The 18,957-nt window shown below is 48.5% G+C and overlaps 1 protein-coding gene across 6 annotated transcripts in view; it reads right to left on the minus strand.

Annotated features, from left to right (window-relative positions):
• Positions 1-18,957, minus strand: part of tmem94 (transmembrane protein 94) — a 31,560-nt gene that overhangs the window by 10,922 nt on the left and 1,681 nt on the right. For 4 of the 6 annotated variants that reach the window (XM_064323213.1, XM_064323215.1, XM_064323217.1 and 1 more), the window contains exons 2-18: positions 17,860-18,150; positions 11,367-11,486; positions 10,906-11,033; positions 10,683-10,819; positions 10,307-10,515; positions 9,960-10,111; positions 7,723-7,825; positions 6,954-7,040; positions 6,600-6,716; positions 6,306-6,362; positions 3,224-3,328; positions 2,875-3,045; positions 2,318-2,530; positions 1,651-1,963; positions 1,073-1,246; positions 872-974; positions 425-633 (exon numbers count right to left, since the gene is read on the minus strand). In XM_064323213.1, the coding sequence (XP_064179283.1) occupies positions 425-633; positions 872-974; positions 1,073-1,246; positions 1,651-1,963; positions 2,318-2,530; positions 2,875-3,045; positions 3,224-3,328; positions 6,306-6,362; positions 6,600-6,716; positions 6,954-7,040; positions 7,723-7,825; positions 9,960-10,111; positions 10,307-10,515; positions 10,683-10,819; positions 10,906-11,033; positions 11,367-11,486; positions 17,860-17,883 (2,422 nt within the window). In that variant the 5' untranslated portion in view covers positions 17,884-18,150. The remainder of the gene's footprint in view (positions 1-424; positions 634-871; positions 975-1,072; positions 1,247-1,650; positions 1,964-2,317; positions 2,531-2,874; positions 3,046-3,223; positions 3,329-6,305; positions 6,363-6,599; positions 6,717-6,953; positions 7,041-7,722; positions 7,826-9,959; positions 10,112-10,306; positions 10,516-10,682; positions 10,820-10,905; positions 11,034-11,366; positions 11,487-17,859; positions 18,151-18,957) is intronic. The other 2 variants (XM_064323214.1, XM_064323216.1) reach the window with 2 other exon arrangements.

Below are 18,957 nucleotides of genomic sequence, written 5' to 3' on the forward strand. Positions count from 1 at the left end.
CCCCCACATCTGCTACGCCCACCACACAAAGCCCACCGCCCCACATCTGCTACGCCCACCACACAAAGCCCATCGCCCCCACATCTGCTACGCCCACCACACAAGCCCACCGCCCCCACATCTGCTACGCCCACCACACATAGCCCAATCGCCCCACCACATCTGCTACGCCCACCACACAAAGCCCACCGCCCCCACATCTGCTACGCCCACCACACATAGCCCACCGCCCCTACATCAGCTACGCCCACCACACAAAGCCCACCTCCCCCACATCTGCTACGCCCACCACACAAAGCCCGCCGCCCCCACATCTGCTACGCCCACCACACAAAGCCCACCGCCCCCCACATCTGCTACTCCCACCACACAAACCCCACCGCCCCCGCACCTCTCTGCGCTCCGCCCACTTCCTCCATCTCACCGTCTGAGCTCCAGCTGTTCCTCCTGCTGCCGTGCTTGATGGGCGTGGTGCTGGGCAGCTCCACCCCGGAAAAGAGGGTGGGGCCGGGGGCCAACTCCACACACTTCCCGTTCAGCTGCGGTGACAGCGTCACTTGCATTGGCTTGTAGGCGAAGGCGGAGCAGTACCCTGACAAACAGGCTCGCTGGTAGAAGTCCAGAACCTTCTTCCTGTAGACACCAACCAAATTAAACCATTTGGATTTTATGACACACTTCAAAAATATTTCTGTAAATCACATATTCATCATCAGACGCTCTTCAATCCTACGAACGGCCACAGTCCGCCAATGGCAAAATCAGCAAACACAGGGCTAAAGTGTTTAACATATGCACTACCAGGACACCCTGTACAGATATCTCAACCATCCAAAGCTCACATTTAAAAGACAAGCAAACAGTCTTTCACCTGTCGGAGCCAGAGAGGGGGTAGATATCGGCACCGTCCCAGAAGTCAGTGCAGGCTTCCAGTATGAGGTCAGCGGAGCCGTGGGAGAGCATCTGTACATTGTCTGGTAAGGGGGGGGATGGAAGAAGAATCATTCTGCAAGTCCACACTTTAATGAAAGTCAAAAATAGAAAGAGAGTGCAATATTGAGATGGCGCTCACTGGTGGTGCTGTCGCGCACGAGCAGGCTGATGAGGTGGCTGATGGGAGGCTGGCGCTTGGTGAAGTTGGGCGTGCGGCGTGGGGCCGACTCCTTGGCCTTCTCGCCCGAGGGCAGCTGGTACAGCGTCAGGTGGTTCTCCTGCTTGAAGAGCTCTCTCGCCCCAGGAGTGAACCCTGCAGCACACAGACGGACAGACAGACAGACGCACGGAGGGACTCAGCGTCTAACAGGAAAAACCCAGGGAGCTACAGTAAGACGGCAGCACAGAGAGTCAACCTGCTGAAAACTGCACATCTTTCAAGGTGTACTAATACAAACATGTCCTAGATGTTTTGGTTTGTGTGTCTTAGCTGTGTTTGGAGAAGACAGTCTTTGCATACTGGTTACAATTCCTTACGTCATGCACTGTTTATGCTTAATACATTATGTGCTGGGGAGTGCCTGTGGTATGTACGCTATGAGCTGCATGTGTCTGTGCCCGCTGAGCCCTTCTCCAGAGGTTTGGCAAGGTTTGTTTTGTGTTGTGTTTTGTCCTGTGCAGCGTGTGCCATGCGTGCGGGTAAGGGCGCGTGCCCACCGATGAGCCGGGAGAGCTCGCACAGCCCCCAGGGCACGTGGACGGGCAGCACGGCCCCGTGGCTCTCCTGCAGCGCCAGGTTGGACAGGTGATCAGAGAAGCGGCACAGCTGCTGGGTCACGCCCGAGTTGCACAGGTTCAGCAGGATGTTGAGGCCCAGGGGCTTGAGGGAGGGCAGGTGGCCCTGCCAGCCCGAGTCGTCGAACTGGATGCTGACCGGGTTCTGCTGGTCCTGGGACAGGCTCAGCATCTCCAGGTGGTAGTCGCACACAAAGTCCTCCGCCTCGCAGCAGCCCATCTCCATCCCGCAAGGCTGGGGCCGGGCAGAAAGACAGGAATAAGGGCGGCTGCAGGTTTGAAACCCACAAAGAGAGCGCACTGCCTAATGTACATCTATGATAACTCAGAAGGAGATGTAAGGTGACAGTGTAACTGTAAGGTGAGGCTTCCTCCAATAGCAGAAGCCTATCAGCTTAGGGTGAGGCCTCCAAGAATAGCAGAAACATATCAGCTTAGAGTGAGGCCTCCTCCAATATCAGAAGCCTATCAGCTTAGGGTGAGGCCTCCACCAATAGCAGAAACATATCAGCTTAGAGTGAGGCCTCCTCCAATAGCAGAAGCCTATCAGCTTGTACAAGAGTTCACTAGACCAGGGGAAGGGGATTACCTGTGAGGGGTCCCCCCCCTCGGTGTCGTGGCTGAAGCTGACGTTGGAGCCCGAGGGGTGCTTGGTGCGGGGGGCCTGGGGAGGCCGGCGGGAGCGCAGGGCCTCGGAGGAGCGGGCCGTGTCGTGGGAGGTCTCGCTGGGCTCCTGCTCATGCCCGGTGTGGACGGAGGGCTCCATCGCAGCCATGGACAGCAGAGCTTCCCCTTCCTGCACCTGGGGGAGCGCAGAGATGCTTCGATAAGAGATACGTCAACAGGAGCAGATACAATGGATGGTGGCATATTGTCATTCAGTAGCGCTAGCTTAGCATTTTAAGACATCTGTTGCACTTAGTGGCTCAGATCCTTACTCGTACAAAGTGAGATGCTGTATGCTGTGGTCTTCTGCTGCAAAATGTTTCAACGCCAAAAGTGGAACATCATGTGAAAACCGCATTTTTAGCTGGATAAATATTAGCTGTCACGCCTCATAAATCTGGGCCCATTTCATAGTTAAGTTAGAGCTATAAATGCACTCGTGTTGTGCAATCCAGCGCTGAAGTCCCCCTGCTCGCCCACCTCGTCCCTGTCCTCGTCCCCCTCCATGCGGCTGAAGGAGCCCACGGAGAGGTCGTCCCGTAGGTCGTCCTGGCTGTCGTGCATCTCCATGCGCCCACTGAAGAAGAGCACGGTTTCGGGACTGGGGTTCGGCCATGACAGCACACCCTGCTTGTCCACGCAGCACAGTACCTGGGAAAGAGCGCAAATACAAGCACTGTCACAGAGCCCATCATTACATTACACTACAATCAATCAGGAGCGCAACCTAAAACAACCCAGAGTAACTTACAAAAGCATACAGCAGTACAAGAATACAACGGTACAAGTAAAACTCAACACACAGAGAGAGCAGGGAGGGGACACTCACGGTGACAGAGCCGAGGCTGTGGAGCAGGCTGGAGGTGTAGCACAGCGTCTGGGACTCTCCTCGCAGCATGCTGACAAAGTGTCTCCACACGCAGCGCAGGATCTCCTGCACAGACACACAGCATCAGCAACCCAGATCCTGCACAGTAACGCATCAGCACCAAAAATCAGGCATGGTAACACACAGCATCAGCACCAGAAATCTGGCACAGCAACAGCATCAGCACCAGAAATCTGGCACAGCAACAGCATCAGCACCAGAAATCTGGCACAGCAACAGCATCAGCACCAGAGATCTGGCACAGCAACATAGAGCATCAGCACCAGAGATCTGGCACAGTAAAGCACAGCATGAGCACCAAAGATCTGGCATAGCAACACACAGCATCAGCACCAACGATCTGGAACAAGCGGGGCATCAGCACCGAAGATTAGGCACAGTTGCCTCTGCACAGTCGCACAGTCATCTGACAGTGGGCTCAGTTCCTGCATGTGGCTTGGCTGTGATAGAGACAGTGGAAAATGTGGAAGCTTCTAAAATGCAGAGCACTGAGATTAAGCCAGGAAGGTGCTGGAAGAGGAACAGCCCGGAGTAGCTGTACTCACCTCATTCCTTCAGACTGACTCAGTGAGCCAGAGGCGGTGAAATGTGTGTGTGTGTAACGCGCATGTGTGTGTGTGTGTGTCTGTGTGTGTGCGTAACGCGAGTGTATGTGTGTGTGCGTGTGAGAGAGTGGGCTCATTCCAATAAACTTATTTTTATTTCTTACATCTCTTTCCTCCCTCTTTAACTCCACCCAATGGAGGATGCAAGGAAAAATACGAGGACGGAGGAATCAAGGCAACGTATTTGGCAAATGGAATGTCCTCGTTGCTCAATCAAGCGTCAGTTTGAAGCCACATCACTTACAAATGGGGAGAGGTGGATCCAGTTCGACCTCCTCGAGGAATGGGGAGACGATGATGGATAAAATGAGTGTGTGTATGTGTGTGTGTGGGTATGTATGTGTACGTGTAATGTGCAATTACTGGACACATGCAAAATGAAGATAAGCAAGCAAGGGTCAGAGAAAAGGTCAAATATTGCCTGAGAGCAGGTCACCCTGTAACCAAATAGTAAATGACATGCAGGAAGGAAACACAGCAGTGCAATACAGACTGAACTGCATATTCACAAACCACTCCCCCGATAAAAACTGACCTGCATATTCACAAACCACTTCCCCCAATACAAACTCAACTGCATACTTACAAACCATTCATCCAATACAAACTCAACTGCATATTCACAAACCACTTGCCCAATACAAACTCAACTGCATATTCACAAACCACGCCCCAAATACAAAGTGAACTGCATAATCACAAACCATTCCCCCAATACAGACTGAACTGCATATTCACAAACCACTCTGCCAATACAGACTGAACTGCATATTCACAAACCACTCCTCCAATACAAACACAACTGCATATTCACAAACCAGACCCCCAATACAAACTCGACTGCATATTCACAAACCACTCCCCCAATACAGACTCAACTGCATATTCACAAACCATTCCCCCAATACAGACTGAACTACATATTCACAAACCACTACCCCAATACAAACTCAACTGCATATTCACAAACCACTCCCCCCAATACAAACTCAACTGCATATTCACAAACCACACCCCCAAAACAAACTCAACTGCATGTTCACAAATCACTCCCCCAAATACAAACTCAACTGCATATTCACAAACCACTCCCCAATACAAACTCAACTGCATGTTCACAAATCACTCCCCCAAATACAAACTCAACTGCATATTCACAAACCACGCCCCCAATACAAACTCAACTGCATATTCACAAACCACACCCCAAAAACAAACTCAACTGCATATTCACAAACCACTCCCCCCAATACAAACTCAACTGCATATTCACAAACCACACCCCAAAAACAAACTCAACTGCATATTCACAAACCACACCCCCAATACAAACTCAACTGCATATTCACAAACCACACCCCCAAAACAAACTCAACTGCATATTCACAAACCACACCCCCAATACAAACTCAACTGCATATTCACAAACCACTCCCCCCAATACAAACTCAACTGATATTCACAAACCACGCCCCCAATACAAACTCAACTGCATATTCACAAACCACGCCCCCAATACAAACTCAACTGCATATTCACAAACCACACCCCCAAAACAAACTCAACTGCATATTCACAAACCACTCCCCCAATACAGAGACTGCATATGATACTAACATGCATGCTCTCAGGTATTTCTGTTCAGATACAAACTCAAATGAAGTCCTACTGTGCTCTCTGCATATCCAAATGTCCTTTAAAAGGGCTGCTCACTCAACCTAAAGCAGAAACATTCAAATTTGAGCATCAGCATAAAGCATGCAGAGCAGGTCCGAACAAGACAGCGGCGGTCACAGCGCAAACCAGCCCCGAAAATATTAAGCAGTCTCGACGTGAATGGGCAGCACTAGCACAGGCATTCAAAATGCATCTCCATGTCCCTTCATGATGAAAACGCATATTCATTCATCCCCCGTGATGCAAGCCACTGGCTGAAGCCCCAGGGGGCCCATTGGCCAGGCAAGCCCAGGCAGGCGTGTACCCGCCCTCTCAGCACTCAGAAAGGGAGAGCCAGGCATGCTTCAGGCAGGCAGCGGGCCGCGGGCCGGAGTGTGAGGACAGTGCGAGGGAACGGGAGAGATGGAAACCAAATAAAACAGCATGGAGCACGTTTGCCTGAAGAAGGAGGCGAGCGCCCGCCAATGGGGGAAGGCGGACATTGAAGTGGCGGAGACGAACGAAGGCCGACAACAGACAAAAAGCAGAAAGCAACTGAAGCGTGGCAGATGAAAGAAAAAAAGTCTGAAGGGGGAGAGGGAGATGAAATGAACGAGAAGAGATCTGGGCATGGACCGCTGAAGCGCGCATGGAGACACGAGAAGCAGTCTTTAAGGGGCGGGGGGGGGGGGGGGGGGGGGAGTGTTAGGAACACCAAGCGGGGCAGTGAGAGCACGGGGGAAGGTATTCATGGGATATACCTGAGAAGACACCACTTCCGTGTAGCTGCTCAGAGTATCCTCAGAGAACTTAGCAAGCTGGGGCGAGAGGAGAGGCTCGTTAAGTACGAAGGGCCGGGCGAACAGACCCTCTTTCCATCTCTCAGCATCCATATTACATGTGTATGCGCCACTCTGCCACTTCCTCACCCTGGTACATGGTACCTGGGCATAAGAGCAGTTTAACAGCCAGCGCGACCCGCATGGCTACTACGTGCTCGCTATGGCGGCCAGGGCGCGGTGTGAGGTAGTGCGGGAGGGCGGCTGCGGTCTCACCAGGCCCGTGGGGGACGACCGGCTGGATTCGGCCAGGACTCGCGCCTCTCCGTAGGCGTTCACCAGCACCCACATCACGGGGAAGAGCAGAGGCAGGATGGGGACAACTCCCATCATCTGCAACACAGCCAGGCATCAGGGCATGTTACCACGGCAACAGGTGTACCAATAGGGCCCGAGGGGGGGAGGAACCAGGAAAGAGGGGTCACAGGACGTGACAGGGTAACAACTGGGCATGAGGGGGGAACAATGAGATATGAGAGGTAATAACAGAATACAACCCAATCATATTTTAAAATCAGTGAAAGGATTTGAGCTGGCAGCAGCTGATGTATCAGTGCCTGTGTTTCATACCTGGAGCTGAATGAAGTTGAAGCAGCTGGGTGTGAGGCTAGGGGCATTAAAGAAGAAACGCAGGGCATTGGTAGTGAAGAACGCCACCTACGAACAGAGAGGGAAAGGAACCTTTCAGCTACGACTGCACAAGAACTGACACAGTGCATAAAACAACACATTATAGATTTTCCCTTAATTATCAGTCAATCAGAATCCCAGCAATCTCAAACTGCTGCAAGCTTGTGATGCTGAAGGGTACAGCATGTCTATGGGGAGAAGTACAATGGCAGTCTGCTTTCTACAGAATTTTAATACAATGCATATACATGTAATGGAAGGCTAGAGTTAAAAACAGAATCCACTGCTCTTGTTCATAAGTTCAGTTAAGGTATCCTGGGAAACATGTTGCGTCTATCACCTAATATGGCCACGACAGAACATTCTAAACAGAAAGAAATGGGCAGCAGAAGTCGAAATAAAGGTTTAAGTAATCAAGAAAAAGCGGTGTCACGCCAGGCTTTCATACAAACTGTCAGACAGGCCAGTCAGAAGGCCAGTTTTAAGTGAGAGCAGATAGTTTCTCCTGGATGGATCGACAGTTTAGTCAGTGTGCACTATGGGGTGCCTCATGAACATTTTCTTTTGATTTTTCTGTGGCTGAAAATATCAAGTGTTGGTCTGGAGATAGGCAGCGAGCTTTCTGAGACAGAACAGCTGACCACTGCGAAGCAAAGACCAAACAGGAAGCGGCGCTAAGCAAGCACGATAAAGAGAGGAGTTTCTGTACCAGCACAACAGGGCAGGCGAATTTGGCCATGACGGACTGCACTGTGAACCTCTCGTTGTCCAGGGCAGTGATGGGACGGGACAGTGCCAGATCCAGGCTGTTCCTGCACAGGAGAAAGCAGTGGCCACATGGGGGCACTCAAAACATGAACTTGCTTCATAACAGGCCAAAAAAGGATAACTTCTCAGGGAATCTCCCATTTAGTAGGCCCTAAACTGCTCAGATGTCATCCACTGATATTTCTCCTTTCCTAATGCATAAGAAACTGAGCAGATCTGGGACCTAGCTTATAACTCCCAGCAACAACACCATCTTTCCTCTTGCCACACGTACCTTTAACATCAATACACTGTCCTGAACCATTTTGGATATACTACTTTAAACATTTATTGCAATATCGATTGCAACACTAACGCCCTTGTCAGAAAACATTCTGAAACTGCCAATTCTACTTGTCGACAGGAGGCTAACACACAGCTAAAATTTCACACAAACGGTACATATACTACTGCTTAACTAAGAATCTGGGGTGTATTGATCACAGTTTAACTTTAAGTAAATCAAGAACACTTTTTATAAATGAGGAACAACACAAGTAACAATTGCAACATGCAACAATTTACAGAGGGAGGTGGCGCAATGCACTCTGGGCTTTTTTTCAGGGCGATATCCGGTTCACACTGGAGACAGAGTCCCTGATGAAATCCAGGGAACTCCAATGCATGAGAGGGAGTTGGTTCCCAGCTATAACATTAACAGCCCAGAGAGAGGGGCACAAAGAGGGGGGGTCACCATCCCAGAGGATAATACGCTTGTGCAATGCAGAAAGTCAACTTAAATAACCTTGTGAAACATGTGGAGGCCACCACTGATAACTATTAACAGAACAGAGGCCCACTATAGTACAGGACCTCATCTAGAAGGCTCTTCTTCCAAAGACTGTTCTTCCTATTTAATCTTTTACCTGTGATGTTACTGTATATCAACAAGTGACCCAAGTAAAGTTCAAGGCCTTGATTCTCATCACCAAACCTTTGACCTCACTGAAACTATATATACATTATATTACATTACAGGCATTTGGCAGACGCTCTTATCCAGAGCGACGTACAACAAAGTGTATAACCCAAACCAGGAACAAGTGTGTTGAAAACTTGTCCAGCCAGTTTGTTAGTGACCAGTCTAAACCGTTCAGATAAATCTGAAAAGTGAATTTTCAGACTAAACTCCGGTGATGGAAAATCTCTATTGAGGCAAATGCAATTCTGCAGTACTATACACAGGTTCAGAAACTATTTTGCAAATCAGCTAGTGTCCTTGGTAAGTAAAAAAAGTTTCTCAATATGGGTAATTTTAATAGCTAACAGCTTAAAATTTACAGTGAAGTTACCCTTTATATTGTTATGCTGTATCAACACCAAAAGCGACATCAGACTTTTTTCATCCCAAAATATATTGGGATACAGTAATCCCAATAAATAAGGAAAATCGGCATATTAATTAATAGCGTTACGATTGAAATTATTTACGTATTAATATTTAATTATGGTATTTTTGCCACTTTCAAAACCCGTTCCACACAGAGCTATAAAATCTTTGTAACAAATGTTCCTGAAAACTATTCCTGGCCCAATATAAATATCCAGACCACAGATAGCTGCATCAGCTCCGGTTCTCTGCCCAGATCAATAAACAAGGCACAACAGATAATTACTTACAGTGCTAAAACAGCAATCACAATGCATTTATATTTTTAGTTGTAAATGTGTTTCTGAGAAGATTTCTAGTTCTCCAGAAACGTCACTTTTCAGCATGTAAAATCAATTTGCACTTTAAAGACTGCGGATAAAGCTGCGGATCTAAAAATATCCAACCGTCCTGAAACCCACTTTAGACGTGCAAATATCATCCATTTCCCCCTTACTGCAGACCTGTAACAGAGGTAAGCAGCGGGTGTCAGAACAGTAGTGAGGAAATTCAGGCTAATTAGAGACTGCGCACTGAAGAAAATGACACGTTTCTTACAATTCTGTCATTGTAATATTCGGGGGGGAAAAAATTCCCGGTTTTTTCAATATCTGATGTAGAGACCGAGGCCTTTGATGTGACATTATATGAAAGCCCTTTCGGTATCCATTAAACAGTGCTTGCTCAACAGCGGCAGAAGCAGACTGTTCCCAGCGATCTGCACAGACCATTTCCAGAGTGGCCCCGGCCCCCTGCGGGAGGCTGCGTACCTGATGGAGTCGAGCACTGGGGTTCGAACCACCCTGAAGAGGCGGAACTGCTGAGGGGTCTGGGGCGACCGCTTCTCGTTCCCTCGAGGGGACGGGGGCGGGGAGAAGGGAGGAAAAAGATCCCCAGGCTCCAGGACTATGTGCTCATCATCCTAACAGACAAACAGAGAGAGGCAACAGAGCCAGCATGAAAACCCACAGAGAAAGCACTCCTGGAGTCAGCAGCAGGTGTTAAGTCAGCAGTGCGGATAAGTGGAAACGTCTATGAAACCAGGTCTTAAGACTCGTAAAAGTGCACTGCAGCAAACGGCAGCAAACGGCAGCACACGCGCGCTGCTGCCAATGACCTTGATGCCGCGCAGGGAGACGAAGGACTCCTGTCCTGGCCTCAGCGCAATGATGTCCCCCTCCACCAGCAGGCTGACGGGCAGGTTGACCAGCTGCTGGTCCCGGTAGGTCCAGTGCAGGGACCAGGACGGGGAGGAGGGCGTGTACAGGTCCGGGTACAGCGAGGAGGACCACCTCAGGGGCTCCCCAGCGCAGCCTTCCAGAGCGCCTGCAAGGAGAGCAGAGAGAGAGCAACGGGCCTGGCCAATCAGAGAGCCGGGAGGAACCAATGCTAATGCTCTACATGTGGAGGATATCCCACTCCCCGTTTCACACCTTCCCACTTCCAATTCTCTCCTTTCTCCTCATCTCTCCCTCTTGCTCTCTTCCACTCACCGTTGAGCTGGGAGATGATGGACTTGAGTCGCCGCACCATCTCGCTCTTCATCAGACGTTCCTGCCGCCCGATGAGGAAGAGGTTGAGCAGCAGGAGGAGGAAGAGGGCTCCAGCGTTCACCAGCTCAATCCCATTGCTGTGCAACAGAAGAAGCTGTCCTTAACCAGGGTTACTGCGTACACGTTTTAACAGCACTGCACCTGGTTCGCATCTGCAACTCACCTGCCGTGCGGCTGGCTGCCATGGCAGCACAGCAGGCCCAGCACAACCAGCAGAGTGAGAGCGGCTCCGGGCCAATGAAAACAGGAGTGCCGGTTGTTATGGTGAAGAAAGCTTTTAGCCCACAGCTCCTGCAGTACAGCAGCAAAGTAAAAAAACACCGTATTTTAATGCAGATGCAAATATGTCAGCTAGGGATTTAATAACCATCAATTCCAAATGTTAAAATTAACTGCTAAAAATACAGAAAATGAAAATTGAGCCCAGTGCTGAATTCTCTCTACCGAAAGCTACATTACCTGAGTGAATACAATTTTATTCACTTCATCAAATGCCATTAGGTATGTTATCAAACCGATTTTGGTGTAACAAATAGTAAATTGCAGACAGATGTGTGGAAGATGGAAAAGATGAGCGTTTCAGCATATGAGACGCGAGGCAGAGAGAAGGACATTCAGACGCGCCTGTAGAGCCGGCCGGCGTCGACCCTGCTTCTGGTGCTGCTCCAGTAAGGAGCACAGCTGGTCCCGCAGGGTCCCCAGGGCCTGGCCGCTGGACAGTCCCAGAGGGACGGGCTCCTCCTCCTGAAAGAGCCATCAATCAGCACTCTCATCAAAGGACGGTTTTTATTACGCACGTTCAGGTAAAAAGCCTGGGCTCGACACACCATTACACCACACGCTTACAGGCTAGTGACTGTGGAACAGGGACGTTTACACTGCTGCAGACTGACTGAAGGGTTCAGCCACGCTGAATGAGAGCAGTGTTTGTGGTGACTGGGTTTAACGGCCTGTAATTCAGTCCTCCAAGCGGAGCGCAGCGGCGATAAAGCCTCCTCACCAGGCCACTTGTTGAGCACTCAGCATCGTTTAAAACTCATCACACTTCCTTCTGAACCGCAGGCTTCATTACCGCTAGCTACGCTCAGCTGCATGTAGATTCACTGAGCGGCACTAATGGCATAAATGTTACGCTTTATTCAGCAGTATCAGTATTACAGTGTCCACTGATTTGTAACAGTAACAGACTATGTTTTGTCAGCTAGTGATTTTTGGCTTTTTACTTATTTACTTAAAGAAATGAAATAGTGAATGAAAAACATACACTGGCACAATGTAAGAAAAGCAGCAAATTCATCTCAAAGTGAGCCGTGTGATAAAGAGACGTATGCAACCTAGAGAGAGAAAAAAGTTGTTGATAAGGATAAAATGTTGCTGTGGAGGGCTTCTAGAGATCAAAGACCTGAATTGTGCCTAACATGCAAAACTTCACTACACCCCAGCAGTCTGTAGACATCCACAGTCCACCGTGGGCTGTGGAGGATTTCCAAATCAGTTCATTTGAATTGTACTGCACTGAAGTTACGTCCATGTAAATAAATACCTGTTATGCCATCCATACAATATTATCCCAAGTCTCCTTACTTCACCAGTTTCATCGAGCTAATGTACAAATGTGACTATTTCAGTTGTGTTACTTTAAACATTTTATGCTGTAACAGTCATGGTAACAGTAAGCTAAATATGACGTTATTGCTTTCTTATCAAGCCATGTATTCTTTAAACAGCGCATAAATGCGCCCAAAGAAAACAGAACTACAAAGCACATTCAAAGTATATCCAAAGTATATTCAAATTGACCGCAAGTCCCACATAAGACGGTGATCTTTAAAAACATCGTCATTGTGTTGGGTCCTTTCCAAAAAGACCAAAACACATAAACCTATGTTAAGTATGTTATATTTGGGTATACCTTACTGTGATACATTTACGTTATACATTGTACATTATAACATTATATTTAGGCATTAAGAAAACTTAAACAGCTTATAATTTTTGGTTTCCCAAACACAATCCATTAATACAACAGAATATTTAATAAAGCAATTCAGGTTCAGTATGTTGCTCAAGGGACCCTGGGAATCGAACCTGCAGACTCTAACCTCGCGTTCACACAGTGAGCGATTCAGTCGACCAGTTTCCGTTCATTTTCTACAAAGCTGAGCGACGGCCAGCAACCCCACCAACTGGGCAACAAGCGACATAAGTTGCCCAAATATTTTTTATCTTTTCACAGGCATCGCCCATCAACAGCCAAACAGAGTTCCAAGCTTCCTATTTCTCCAACCGGTATGATACTATTTCGTGATTAATAGTTGCGCCTTGCTAGCTAGATTTCTAGCTAGCTAGCTAGCCAGTGAGAGACAGAGAGATCGCTAGCTAGCTAGCGATAGACAGACAGAACGCTAGGTAGCTACCGGGAGAGAGAGAGAGTGAGATATCGCTAGATATCTAGCAAGACAGCAGTAACAAATAATAATCACCAGTGTTATGACATGACTACAGAAACTAAAGGATAGGCTATATGGCAAATTCTCCAATACACTGTGTAATGCCGTTATTTATCTTTAAAAATGTGTACACCACTAAGAGGGCACAGCGGGAAGCTCTTGCCCCTCCCTCAGCCTAGTAAACTTGAGCGACCCATCAACTGAATTGCGCGCTGTGAGAACGCGGGGTACACAATCCCAGTCCCCTGAAAACTATGCTACGCTGCTGCACATTACCCAATACTATGTGCTCACAAGAGCGGCTGTGATTTCAACTGAATAAAAGGGAAGATTTGGTTGCCAAAAATGCTGGGACAAAATAATGGCCATTCATCGAAACAGTGAAAAGAAAGGACTATTCCTTAGCCAAACCCAGGCTTTAATCTGGATCTTTCTTCTTTAACTCCCCAATGGTGAACTGGACCACCTGCCAATATAACAACCACCCAATGTTTTATTAGCTTTTTGAAGTAGCTCGAGGACACAGCTCTTAAAACATGAGCAATATATCTCCTGTCGCCCAACTTTTTCTTTTTATACAATGCATTCAGTGTGACTTCAACTCGGCTTTTTAATTTTTTAATGAACTTTATATTCTGCAGATCATTGCTTTAATCTGGAATTGATTTGATATTCAATGCACTGCATTCTATGAAGTGCACAGCAGTACAAGCTGCCCTGGATAAAGATTTCACCCGATCTCCGTATCTGCCATATCGGAGGAAATGCGCATAAATGAACACGCAGAAACAGCCAGACACAGGGAATTCAAAGCAAACAGCAGAGCCAGCAGCAGCCTGGGATGTTGGTGGGAAAGCTCTCTTTTCCCACACTCTGTGCCCTTCCTCCTGCCTCTGTGGCCGTATGTGCGTCTGTGAGGCTGAAACTCCCACTCAGATCCAGCGCTACAGCGCGCTGCTACCGCTCCACTCCACCGCAGAGCAGCCGCCGCTAAAAATAACCACCCATTTTCCCATAGGGTCGCAAGCCAGGATAAACCCTCAGGCAAACAGCGAGGCGGAGAGCGCCCCTGCTCACCCGCAAGCCAAGCAACACGGGTTAGCGGATGCCGTTAGCGGACGCGGCCGCCGGTTGGGCGGCAACAATGCACGTTACCCCCGACCGTGTGCGGTCACGGACGCAAATGAGCATAGAGCAGCGCTCAACCTCGGCAGAGGGCAGCTGCGGAGAGCTCCGGTCACACTTTCTCTCACGGTACACACAGTACAATTCCAGCCAAGGGCAAAGTCGCTACCATCTTCTCAAGGGGTTCATAAAAACTAACCAGAAGAAAAGGAAGACCCACTTACATCCTTTTTCTTGAGCCAACTCTCCGTCTGCAAGATCATGGCTCTGTCCTGCTCTGCCTTCACTGCCAGTGTCTGAGCTGAGAAGGCTTTTCTCTGCAGTGAGGCAGGAGGAGCAGACTGGGAGTGCAGCTACCTCAGCCTCCAACAGCTCTCCCTCCCTCTCTGCACCCACACCGCCCAGCGGTTACTGAGCCTCCCACTCCACACCGCCCAGCAGTTATTCAGCCTCCCACTCCACACCGCCCAGCGGTTATTCAGCCTCCCACTCCACACCGCCCAGCGGTTATTCAGCCTCCACCATTCTCCACTCCACACCGCCCAGCGGTTATTCAGCCCCCCACTCCACACCGCCCAGCAGTTATTCAGCCTCCCACTCCACACCGCCCAGCGGTTATTCAGCCTCCCACTCCACACCGCCCAGCGGTTATTCAGCCTCCCACTCCACACCGCCCAGCGGTTATTCAGCCTCCCACTCCACACCGCCCAGCAGTTATTCAGCCTCCCACTCCACACCGCCCAGCGGTTATTCAGCCTCCCACTCCACACCGCCCAGCAGTTATTCAGCCTCCCGCCATTCTCCCACTCCACACCGCCCAGCGGTTATTCAGCCCCCCACTCCACACCGCCCAGCAGTTATTCAGCCCCCCACTGGACACCGCCCAGCTGTTATTCAGCCTCCCACTCCACACCGACCAGCGATTATTCAGCTTCCCGCCATTCTCCCACTCCACACCGCCCAGCGGTTATTCAGCCCCCCACTCCACACCGCCCAGCGGTTATTCAGCCTCCCACTCCACACCGACCAGCGGTTATTCAGCTTCCCGCCATTCTCCCACTCCACACCGCCCAGCGGTTATTCAGCTTCCCGCCATTCTCCCACTCCACACCGCCCAGCGGTTATTCAGCCTCCCGCCGCTCTCCCACTCCACACCGCCCAGCAGTTATTCTGCCTCCATCCCGCTCATCGCATCACCTGCAGCCCTCTGAAGAGCAGAGCAGCCCAGCAGTGGTGCTCGGCTGTGCACTGGGCGGGGGTGTGGTGTGTGGGAGAAAGTGAAAAGCGTGAAGTGAGAGAACAGAAGCCAAATGTAAAGGGGGGAGAAAAAAGCCAGAGAGCCTGACAGACAGAAGAGTCTGACGGAATCTGCTCCTGCGGATGACTTTCCTACTGCTGATGCAAGAGTGCAGTCATGTCCCTGCCTTTAGACAAGCACTAGCGCTAGCAGAGAGAGGGAGGGAGGGAGGGAGAGGACGGAGTAGCGATGCCAGTATCTCCAGCACACCGTCAGGCATTAATCAATTCTTGCCAGCACAGCACTTTCTATCCTGGAGTGGTGGGCGCAAAGGAGAAAGGGACACACAGCATCCTGGCTGGATTTCATTGCCCCAGGCAGCCCCTCCCCTCACCCCCCATGGGCCGGGCATGTCACCAGCCCAAGAGATGACCCGCTGACACACAAGATACTATACGTTCCTATGCTTTCAAATTTATCATCCAGGTAGAAAATATTTGGATAAATAGTACAATGGGTATAAAATATAATATATACAGACATACAAGAATATAGACATCAACCAATACACACAAAAAGGCCTGAAGAACTCGAGCAGAGATTTACAGTATCAAAAGACGACCTGACTATCCAAGGCACACAACTGACCCTTCAAGACACTGCAGAATTTACTCAAAATATTGGTTAATACACTGAAAGTCACCAAATCCTGTAGCCTACAACATTCAGCCATTTCCAAAAGGGCTTCTCTGTACAGCATACAGGCAGGGGGAGCCCCATTTTCACAACCTCCTGCTACCTGACAACTTCGTTCCATTTTTAGCAGCAAATGATTCATGACTTTAACACCACAACAAACTGTCTGTATGATTGTAAGCCAGTAACAAATTACCATTTAGCAACTCCCGGCTCTGTATTTGAGCTACCATAAATTGGAACCAAGCCATTTCCCGTTTCAGTGAGCTACTACCGTGTTCATTAATACAATGTCAACACATACAGCCTCTGAGTGCATATGCGATACAGTGCATGACCTGCTCCAACTCTTGCCTTTTGACAACATTTTTACCAGTCAATGTAACAGGTTGGCGTATCACGGCTTTTCATCCTTAAGAGTAAATCCTGTATAGGTAATCCACAGAAAGCCTGCAGAACATTTCTTGATTCAACAAATCAACCTCCTTCACACATTGTTTTTAACACCATCACTCTAGGCAGCAGCCAAGCCTCTGTTCTCACTGCATAATATCTCACATTTTAATTTGTGACATGACAATTTCCTTAGTAAAATATTTCTACAGGAACAATTGGTAAATAAGATTGATGCACTGTTACGTGCAGTTTATTTCAGATTCCAAATGTTTAACAATTTACAAACACTCATGAGAAGGGAAACAAGTCACAGAATATTCTTCGTGTCATTGTAAAATACTGACCTCTGCAACAAACCTACAATTTGTCATCCTTGTTAAGTTTTTCCGTTTTTTTTTTAAAAAAGGGGTTTCTAACAGAAAATTTTAGAAAACAACAGTGGAATTATTCCACCTTTAAGATTTAGGCTACACATTCCTTTTGCCTGAGGGGACTTGGCGTATTCTCGGCTTGGGTGTTAATTATTATGAGACACGACCCAAGCATAAAGGACAGTATACTCTGAAGAAAGCGCCGAGCGGATCTCTTCAGTGGGCTGTTCAGTAACACCGCCTTCACTTTCCACCTGTACCGTCCTTGACCTCGAGTGGTTTATGCAATAGGCTGCATTCCATTAAGATAGTGCTAAAAAAAAAACTTGCCTGCTTTCATGATCTGAAGAAAGGAGCACAGAAAATTCCAGCAGAGTGGTTTATGGAACATGAAGCAATAATGATTTCAAAACAAGCAGATTTTACTCAGCACCTGCTAACAGCTATATAGTACCTGAGCAAAACCCAGGCATACAGGCCCATCACAATGTAAATATGCGATATGTGACTATGTACTGTAAGTGATGCTCTCAATGTAAGATCATCTGGAAAGCATTTGACTATCAGACAGAATTTTCACTAAAGCACAACTGATATAACTGTATAAAACATTGCTTTTGGTGGATTCAAAAGAAACAGTGGAAAAATAGTTCATTTGGGCTTTCGCCAGTAGAGTACTAGAGTATTTAATTAATCTTTTAAGCTCTTAAAAGTTATTTCTACCTTCATAAAACACACTACGTCCTGGGTGAGGTGTAAATTTTGCCAGGGTTTTCTCATTTTAAAAATATTAGAAAACGTTACATTGAATCACACAGAGCATCCAGCTCTGGGCAGCTCACCTGTTTCTTATCCTGTAGCTCCATGGCAACCACAGGCACTCAGCATGCTCCGTGCGGCGCAAACTTGCTGCTGTCAGCTGGGGTGGCTAACCAGTTCCACCCCCGGCAGAGGAGGTCCCCCAGCCCCCGGCCTCTCTCCCAGTGTGGAGTGCCAGTCTGGGGACTAAGGGGGCTGAGTTGCTCCCTTCAGACCCAGGCACTCAGGCGCGTGGAAGTGCAGAGGGAGCGAGCGTCAACGCTGAAAACGCACCGCCACCGTCTTCATCACACACCAGGTAGGACTGCAGGCTGCTGTCAAAGGAGCAAAAAACAAACACTAAATTCAGATGCTGACATCTTAAAAGGCAATGCTGAACGGTGCAGAAGGGAAGGAACGTTCATACACAGACTCTTTAATTCACAGGCAGCTTTGTTAGAAGCAAACGCGTCATTCCCATTCCAGTCCGCTGTAGTCCCATCTCTGTACAGCTCAACTGAGGACAATTCGCAAGATGAATCAGATGGTGTACAGTGCAGCATTCTTACGCCTACACAAGAATGTGTTGACAGCTGACAGTGCTGCACGTCTCTACCTTGCTCATACAAATAGACTCGCAAGTAAATAGGAGCCAATAGAACCCCTTCTGAGCACCAGCTGGAAATATGTTTTCAGCAAGGGACTGATTCTCCCTCTTGATTAGTGAAAACACACCACCTCTTTCTTAAAGTCAGCTTCATAACTTTTAGTGTTATGTCTCTGACTCTCTCTTTTCCAGCATTGCCACTCACCAGAAGACTAAAACATGGTTATTTGTAGTCACATTCCTGAATCTATTAACTCCTCCAAATGCACAGCAATACATGTTCAGACAAATAGTGTTTAAAATGCGCATTAACAAATGCTGATGCCAACGAATCTCCGTCAGCATTTGTTGACTTCTCTCACCAGCACTTGCAGCTCATATCGCAAGAATGAGAGCACTAGGTCTGAATCGCACGGACAAAACAGAAGCGGTAAAAGCATGAAGAGGTGAAGAGAGGTCAGTCCTATCCACCTGTCCCTATGTTTAGAGCTTGAATGATATCCAAGGCATGGTCTGAGATTACTGATCCTTGGAT

The sequence above is a fragment of the Anguilla rostrata genome, chromosome 2, assembly GCF_018555375.3.
Source record: "Anguilla rostrata isolate EN2019 chromosome 2, ASM1855537v3, whole genome shotgun sequence".
Taxonomy (NCBI): Eukaryota; Metazoa; Chordata; class Actinopteri; order Anguilliformes; family Anguillidae; genus Anguilla; species Anguilla rostrata.